Source organism: Pygoscelis adeliae, unplaced genomic scaffold, assembly GCF_000699105.1.
Source record: "Pygoscelis adeliae isolate BGI_AS28 unplaced genomic scaffold, ASM69910v1 Scaffold71, whole genome shotgun sequence".
Classification (NCBI taxonomy): Eukaryota; Metazoa; Chordata; class Aves; order Sphenisciformes; family Spheniscidae; genus Pygoscelis; species Pygoscelis adeliae.
The window spans coordinates 1,323,647-1,332,884 of record NW_008824356.1 but is presented as its reverse complement, the minus strand read 5'-3'; the positions used below and the strand labels follow the sequence as shown (position 1 = coordinate 1,332,884).

The window sequence follows — 9,238 nt, the reverse complement described above, 5'->3', positions numbered from 1 at the left end:
CTGCTGAGATAGCCAAAAGCACAGTTACTGCCTGCCCAGTTAATGCGCTGGGCTCCCAACCAAGCCAGTACAGCCTGTGCTGTACACTTTCATGTGTTCGTAGCTACGCTACCAGTGTTATCCCTGTTCATTATGTTGAGGCTAGCTTGTGTGCATTTACGTGTGTTACAGCTACAGTGTAAATATAGCCCAGGTGGGACTGTTGCGCTGTGATTGACTGCAGTCTATGAACTGAGGGAGTAGTGAATATTAACGAGATGAGACTGTCTCACGGAACACGAAAGAAACCTTGGCAGGTCACTTCTTCCACGGAGCTCCTCAGTTAACATTAGCAGCCAAAGCAGCTCTTCACCATTACGCAGAAGACAGTTGATTTAAGGAGCGAGCCAAACATTTTGTGAAATGATAGGTTCATGGACTACAGAAAAGCATAACGTGCTGTACTGGTTCAGATCAAATTTCTGTCTAGCCCAGTATCTTGTCTCTGTATCAGTTCTAAACATTTTCTGCTAGCCGAGCTGTAAAACATGGGTATACATACATGGCTCTTCCACACACAACATTTCTACTCGCACTCCCAGCTTCTACCAATGAGCAGCATAGGTACTTCCTCATCTGGAGGTTATAATTCCTCCTATCTTTGCTTAGTTTTCGCATTTATTTTTTGAACTTCTTTCCACTTTTAAGTGTCCTACGGTACTGAATTCCAAAATAGAAGTCTTTGTTGTATGTGAAAGTTTCTTCCTATTCATTTCAAACCAGATGATTTCTCAATCTTAGGAAAAAAAAAAATAAGCTGTCATTCCCAGTTCATAATCCCCAAGGAGTAATGAAAACTAGGAGACTGATTCTCCAAGGAAGGGTTATCTGTATGGGCAAAGGTTTCTAGGTTTGCTCAAACAGTCTCACTATTCACATATGCATGAAAATCCCTAACAGATAATACTTGTATCATGAGGCACTTACTAGTCCCACAATGTAGTCCTGTCTGGGAAAGGATATGGGGGAAACACCAAAAAAAAGGTAGATAAGAGTAGATACAATTGTCTCTACATTACATTTTTTTTATTTATTTATTTTCGTCAGCTAAAGCCACTATCATTATACCCGATGAAAAGCTTGAATAAATACCTGAAGGTTAAAAACTGCAGAGCAATTTCTGGGAACATATTCAAGCAATAGAGCAGAAACTTAATATGAATATTGTGTCCCTGCTATTGCTAGCCATTAATTTTATCAAATATTATTTATGTTTTAGTTGGGGTGGAAAAAAAGATTCGTGTCAGGATATTATGTCTTTTTTATTACCATATAAGCCTATCTGGCACCATGGTTTTTGCCCACTGTAAATAATCTATCCTTCCCCAGTCAGTCCTCCCCTGTACTGGAGGGATGTTTTTTATAGCAGTTGTAATCAGATCCAGATGGGACATTTCCTGTTTCTTAGTATCTGAACCTGCCCCTTCTTTATGTCTTGAAATCACCACACTCGTGTCACAAAATAATGACTTCACCCTAATTCACCACTCTGGATATTCAGACAAGTGTGGATTTCCTTCAGACTTGCCAGAGAAGGTTTACCAGCAACAGCAAAGCAGAAACTGAATCTGAAGCATCAGGTATGTATACATCAAGAAGAGGGGGTGTGGAAGGCGGGCCTGGGCATATCTGAGTGTTGATTTCAGGACCACCCACTCTGTTGTGCCAAAGACAAATATAAAACCCAAGAGGGAGCAGAGAAATATGCACATTCTCTTTAAACTTGCGTGATCTGAAATTCAGGACATGTTTAGGGGACTTCTGAATTCCTCTGTAACACAGGTCGCAGAATCTCACTGCATTGATCTAGAGGTCTCTTTCTGTAAATGTATCTAATCCTAACAAAAGCATTTTATCCTAATCTTAGGACTTTCAGCAAATGAAGAATCCTTTACATGCTAAGGTATTTTCTATTAACCATTAATTACCCTAACTATTAAAAATGTGCATCTTCTTTCAGTTTTAAAAATTGGACCAGCAGTGTCCTCCTAACTAAGGTAATTTAGTAATGATGAATACAAAGGAAAAGGCATTTTAGCCAAAAGAATCCAGATTTACAAAGCATTTACATGTGTGTGAATTTGACACCCCGTTAGAGTAAAAAGATGTCTGATTCATGCATCATTGTTTCTCAGACAAAATGTGTGACTTTTTAGAGGCATGTTGCAGAATCGCCACTCAAACAAATTGAAGTCCACGCTCTCTGCTTTAAAGCAATATTGCCCTAGTCTGGAAAGTTTTGGAAAACATTGTGTAAGCTTCAGGTTTGTGTATACAAGAAGGGAAATGTCTAAGCTTTTCATTAAAGAATTCATTGCACGTAAAAATTGAGTTTTGAATTGGATATGAACCTTAAATTCACGAGTAACCAGACCAAGGACTTTGGACCAGATGCACCTCTGTAAGCGTTTCCATTATTTTATGAAAAATATTTCAATCAGGAGAAAACATTGCTAGCCACTAACATGACGCTTCTGAAAGTTAACCTTAATTTGCTTTAATTTGGTTCAATGAGAACAGATATCAGCTGAAGACATTTAAAACACAAAATTGGCAAAATATCTAGAAGACAAGTAAGTCATCCTTAAAATTGTTATCCTAGCAATTTTAAATGTGCAACAGGGATGAGCTGCTTCAAATACAGACGAAATTCTCAAAACTGAATTTAGTTACTATACCTCCTTAGTCTCTTCAGAAAATGCTTGCAGAATATCAGTCTGCCTGGTGTAGTTTCCATTGGCGTCTTGTAGTCCCTGGAGAATACGCTCTCTCAGAACCAGAACAGAAACACGTAGCTGGTGCCAGAGTAGTTGTACTGTATGGATATCGACTATCACATTGACAGAGTAAGACAGAAGCTTCAGGGAAAACTCAGTCTCTAGTAGAGCATGAATTTGTTCAACATGATCAGATATGTCTTCACAAATATCCTGTAACGGAAAAATAAAGTAGATATTTAGCTGCAGGCATTGTCCTTTCATGGATCAGCTCTACTTTTCATCTACTTTTTATTAAATGCAGAATAGATTATTTCAGAGAGAAAAGATAATGTAATTAATACATCCAGGGTTCTCTATTTTTTTTTTTTATGTCAGTGCTACAGCAACTGAACCAGCAGCTGTCCTGTTTGGCAGGACTGCTCAGTAAGTGCGGAGATAGCATACAATAAAGAAGGATGGCACAACGAGATCACATGAATCAGAAGCAGAAAACTAACACTGTAAAGTGACATCCTAGAAGACAGCAATAGAAATGAGAGTGATAAGATTGCCACAAGCAGTCTCCTTCTCCCCCCCCCCAGTTAAAATGCAAAGAATCTGATCTGTGCCATCATCAACAAAATTCTTTTGGACATAATTTACCTTCTAATCTAGCCTCTATAACCAAGTAGGGCAAAAGTCTGCTATAGACTCAATGTAGATAAGCTATTTCTGAGATCCATTGCTGACTGCTGTGATGAAAGGGCACTAAATTTTGCATAGTCTTGTTCTGGACTCAAAATTGAACAGAAGAAGATGGGTGGAGAAGGAGAAAGAGGGAAAGCAGAGAAGCTGTGAACAGTTGTGTTGAGAAAGCAGAAAAGAAAATATAAGTTACCAGGTTATAAAACTAAGGTTTTGATGGGATGCTGTCCTCTAAATTTAACAGTTAATGTCCCAGATTTCTAAACTGTGCTGCATACAGTGTAAAATCTTTACAGTCTAGTCTTAATTTTCTTTGTGAAAGGATAAGTCACAAGACTACAGAATATTTAGGCATATACAACTGAGTGAACAACACTGCTATATAACAACTCTGTTTGAAAACTGTGTAAAAAGCATATTATAAACAAGTAAGGAAATCTGATTAAAATACTGAAAAAAATTAGCACTGGATCCTAGAAGGTTTTTTTCCTACTCTGTGGCATATATTTAAAGGTGACTCAATAGTATATTTTAAATCCAAGACTTATTTCTTTAAAAAAAAAAAAAAATTATTTTAATTCAAACCTTCAGAAATGTCCTTTTTAGGTAAAGGGTATATGCATAACCAATAAAAATGAGAATAAACAATATAATTTTGATTAATTTCAAATTTGCTGTCAAAACAATTCTATCAGAAAATTACAATGAAACCTTATGTCTCTGATGATACTCGTGGTTTTGTACAGCAGTAGAATAACAAGAAAATCAGTAAAGCTGATTCTTTCTAAACTAATAATACAGTACAGTAATTTGTATCAGTTCAGATTTGACATCTTCAGTCTGAAAGTAAAGCCAAATTATTGAATATGTAATTGTATGTATGTAACAAATTAAACCAAAATCAAATCCCTAGATAATATTAAATAATTTTAGTACAACAGATAGCACAATATTAGCCCTTGAGAGACTGTTATGGTTGAGTACTATCAGTAGTTACTCATTTTAATAAAGCACTTGACAGCTAAATCAAGTCCCCTGCAGGAGTAGCGCTCAGAAATGCCAGAGATGAGCACAAAACGTTGGAGTTTCAACGGGCAGAGTTTTGGGGCTGCCTTGAGAGAGAGGCAGTATCTCTTCCCCTCTATCCTCAGTCCCCTTGTTGTGACAACCAGCTTCTATATTTGCAGGTACAAACCACACAGCCTTGCCTGGCAACATGTAGGGCTGCAAGTGCTCAGGTCTTCAAATATCCACACACTTCCAGGTGAGCAAAGGGACACTCTAGTTACCAGATTAGCGTGCTAATCTAATTCTACAAACACACAGACAAAGCTAAAACTCTCAGCAAAATCTTTTCCAAAGATTTGGAATAATAATCTTTGGAAAAGGTTATTATTATCCATTTATCCAACTACAACTGAAACTTGACTGAAAAGCACAACTGTATTTCTATGCTGTTTCAAATGTTTTAAAGAATATTGTTAGTGAATTAGTTTGACTGAATTTGCATTCACTTCTCCAATGTTGGTCATGTTTTTTTCCTCTTGGCCGTAAAGCAGTTCAATTTTAATTTCAGCGATTAAAAAATAGGTTGTTGCCCAGTAACTGTAACTTTGCAAATTCGACTCAATCTATAGAAAAATACTTAACGTATCTTTAGTAACACTACTCATGTGAATGAGCTTAAGTTTGTGCCAAACCTGCAAAACTAGTTTCAATTATTTTCCAGCTTCACACACACAGTTACATGCTGAATTCAACTGCCATAAGAGTTCTCAGAGAGGTTGAAAACATGAAGCTATAAGAAGAAAGTATTAACAATGAGTGAGTGTCTCCTGACAATTGTTAGATAATGTACGGAAAATATTGGCTAATGAATCTAGAAACACTCTAAATCAAGAGTTCAGACCCACACTTCAAACGAGTTTTCTCTTGAGCTACCTTTGCGCTAACTACCAAAGCATCTCCAATTTCTGAAGTAGACAAACTTTCCACAGCAACACATTTTGTACCGAAGTGCAAATCCCAGCACCACTAGAGGTTTGAAAGAAGCACATATTCAAGGACATACGCTGTTAATTTTTACATGGCTTGTTGTAAGTTGCTCATTTTCCTCAAAAAGCAAAGTCTGAAGTACTTACAGACTACTGCAAGCATAGCAGCAGCCAAATGCTTTATGTACTAACAAGATAATTAACTGCTCTTGACAGTTTCAGTAACATGGAGAGAACCTAAGGCCGATCTCGTCCATACCCAAGTAAAGGTCACATACTCTGATCATAACATATAAGACTACCATCTCAGTCAGAGACAAACAAAGTACCAGCTCTTAAAGGATTTAGGTTTTAGAAAGAGTGGGTGGTCAAAAGGCAGGAAGCTATTTTCTGAGTGGCTGAATGAGCCAGGAAGGAAATCAAGTCCCTACATACCTTTTCATAATATATAAACTCTGAGCTCTATTTTCTGACTTTATCATCAGTTCCCTCCCCTTCTGGCCTGGAATTAGTATAGCATTCACTGCAGTCTTGTCTTTACTTTCATGGGAGAATAGAAAGGATTTTTTCCTTTGCTGATAAATATGTTAGAACCATAGAATCATTTAGGTTGGAAAAGACCTTTAAGATCATCAAGTCCAACTGTTAACCTAGCACTGCCAACTCTACCACTAAACCACGTCCCTAAGCACCACACCTATGATCACATGTTCACATGATGTGATCTTTAGGGATGTTGTGGGTTTTTTTTTCTTCTCTTCCTATTAGATGAAAATCTGATTGAACCGTTCGGGAAGTCTGATTTAATTAGCAACAGGGCCAGGCATAGATTTAAAGTGATTTAACTCCCCTATTAATAGTTCCAGCTATTCAACGTCCAGAAGCTCTGGACAAATGTCTACAGTGCATGCACAAGTTCAATATGTCCAGTTCAATATTATGTATATGCTGTGCAGTCCACCTGCACGTGCACTCTAAGTGTGAAGACAGACAAGAGTAGGCTGGATTCACTGTGTGCTTACAGAGCGATAGCATTAGTGCAACAATCTTACTGAACATGCACTAACTGCTTGTGTGATAGCTAGTAGTTGATCAGTAGTCCCCGATATGTCAGACTCTACATGCATGGCCCACGGTCATGTATCAGTCTATTGGGTATTTCTTGAAAAAATCTTAGGGGCCATAAGTTGACATTCCTGCATCACATAACATTGTTTTGGTGGGTGACTTCTACTTCAGCTGAGTCTGTAGCCATAGTCAAAAGATCTGGAATTCATTTCACCACAGGCCAGGTTCCTGGATAAAATGGATTGGACCTGGGTTTGCGGGAAGTCCATCTTACATAAAGTTTGGAAAAAAGAATTTAGGCCCCTACTGATATCCCCTTTCCTTGTTTTTTAACTGTCATATGATGATGGGAAGGTGAAGGCTGCACAAAGGACAGAAGAATAGCTGTGTAAAGGCTAATGCCAGCCCTTTGTCAAGAGAACATGATTACAAAGAAATGATCGCTTTTGCCATATCAGTTAATGCTGATTAGTCCTTAGCAGAAGAGCATTAATAAAGCTGCAGCCTATTTACTTGCATCTTTTCTTTACACTTGCCTGGCACAAAACAGCATGTTGAGAGGAACCAATATAATGTCAAATCCAGTTGGCATTATCTAGTACAACATTTTCTTACTACTGTACCTGATGCCTAGATTTACATATAATTCAGCAAAATGAAATAATTGTATCTAGTGCAGCTGTGAATTTAATAATTTTCTGTAATAATTAATTCAGTTCAAATAGAGCACAAAAATGTCATGTTACGTAAGTTCCCAATTTTACTGAGGCTCAATATCAAGACCTGGTACAACATGGCCTCATTGTCCTCATTCTTCCTAACTCCCTGTAGGTGATTTAGCATTAGATACAGCAAAACCAGCAGAACATTGTCATGTGCCCTTTTTACACTTTGTATTTATAAATAAAGAACAGCAGTATCACAAGATAGTACCTAAATGCTGTCATGAGTGCCAGTTGCTCTTACCAGAAGTGGCAGGTAGATAAAATAAACCAGCCTTTATCTATTGGCATCTATTTCTAAATATGCATAGTTCCAGGTCAATGGCAATAATATACAGCCTACAAATACAAGCATGGAAATCCTTCGCCATTTCATCAGTATACAGTTTCATATCAGAAGCTATTATAACCTGATTTTTAGAAAGCACCATTTCCAAAACAACTTTTTGTAATCATTAATCTCACACATCCACTAGGTGTTTTTATTTTTACGCAGTTTCATAGTGGTGTTAAGGTAAAAATTTTGTCAACCTCTCATGGGCTATCCTGTAGCACTGACTGTGGAATTTCTTAGGCTACAGGGGTTGTACCCATTTGGCTGCCAACTGCCTACTTCACTCACTCTTCCAGACAGCTGATCCTGCAATTTGCAGCTGCTGAATCCATCAGCCTGCTCATAGCCCTCCACGTCAACTAAAATAGCCTGAACTGCAAACACTGCAGTAGACAAAGTGCATAAACAAACCCTCAAGAGTCAATGAAAACTAAGCTTTGACATTGACTTTAAAAAATATTTTTTCTCTGCTCTTCAAGAAATTCTGTTAAGATGGACACGAAACTACTGAAAGATGAAAGGTTGCAATATGTTGCTTTAGAGTTAATGTCAGTGACAGAGAAGCTATACTGCAGATTTCTGTTCTTTGAACTCACAGTAAAACCTCACTGGGAAGAACAGATTGCCATTGAGTCTTATGACTACTGTACATGCAAAACAAAACCTATGATTTAAGAAAAGGTCTATCTATTTGGTCTTTCCTTTAAAGTGCATTTTAATTCATCAGAAGACAAAAATTCCAATCAGAATGTACAAATTCTTCTCTTCAGAAAAAAATCAGAATATCTGTCAAAGAATTTTCAGATTTTTTTTAAATGTACTTGAAAATTATGAATTAAACTCACTCTCTGCACTGCTCTTCTATGCTTATATATAGAGAAAGAGCACAAGAGAGGTTTTTTATTGCAAAAAAAATAAAGATTTGCAGCTTTCAGAAAGGTATTTTTGCTTTAAAATGCACTCTGACTTCTCAAAGAGAAATAGTTTTTCATCTTTACCTGCATGTGCATCCAAACAGTGTTATCATAAGGATAAAATTGTTCTCTTCTATTTTGGATTATGGGTGAAACCTTAAGAGCAGATGCTACTCTTTTTTTCTGCAACTGTTTTTAAGCAAACAGTTAAGTCAAAGAAAATAACCATACATGAAAAATCCAGAGTTTGACTAAGGAAAATCAACCACCATGGAAAGCTCTAGACTCACTGCAAGTCAAGTTTGTCAGAAAGTGAGTTGAAGTGCTGAAGTACAGTAGCTGATATTGCTGTGGCATTCAGTGGCTAGGGGAAATGAATACATTTTACCAGGTGAAGAATGCAAAGTGCAGCAGGAAAACAGCTACCAAGTGGGCTCTAAGATCACTGACCCTGCCTTCCACTGACACCGACAGCTTGGAAACGCGTTGGTCCTCAAAGTAAGCTTCTCCGCTCATCCCTCATGATAATACACATACTACTGATAGTAACTTTTTCTGGTGCACCAGCCTTTTCTGCACATTATTCTCTTTCCCAGCTTGGTTTTTATTTTGATTACTTTACACTATTATAAGTGAGGTGACATTTTCATCATTGCAAAATTCCAGTAAGTAATCTTCATTTTATCTTTTGCTAAAATTCTCAGAAACCTGTTGGAATATGGAAAAGCTGTTAGTTTGACAGAAGTGTTTTCCCTTTTTTCTT

The 9,238-nt window shown here is 37.3% G+C and overlaps 1 protein-coding gene across 1 annotated transcript in view; it reads right to left on the bottom strand.

The window, feature by feature from the left end:
- The window catches only part of AKAP6 (A kinase (PRKA) anchor protein 6), a 239,706-nt gene that overhangs the window by 192,774 nt on the left and 37,694 nt on the right, over positions 1–9,238 (bottom strand). Inside the window, 1 exon segment of the mRNA XM_009319363.1 lies at positions 2,718–2,969. Coding sequence (XP_009317638.1) covers positions 2,718–2,969 — 252 coding nt within the window.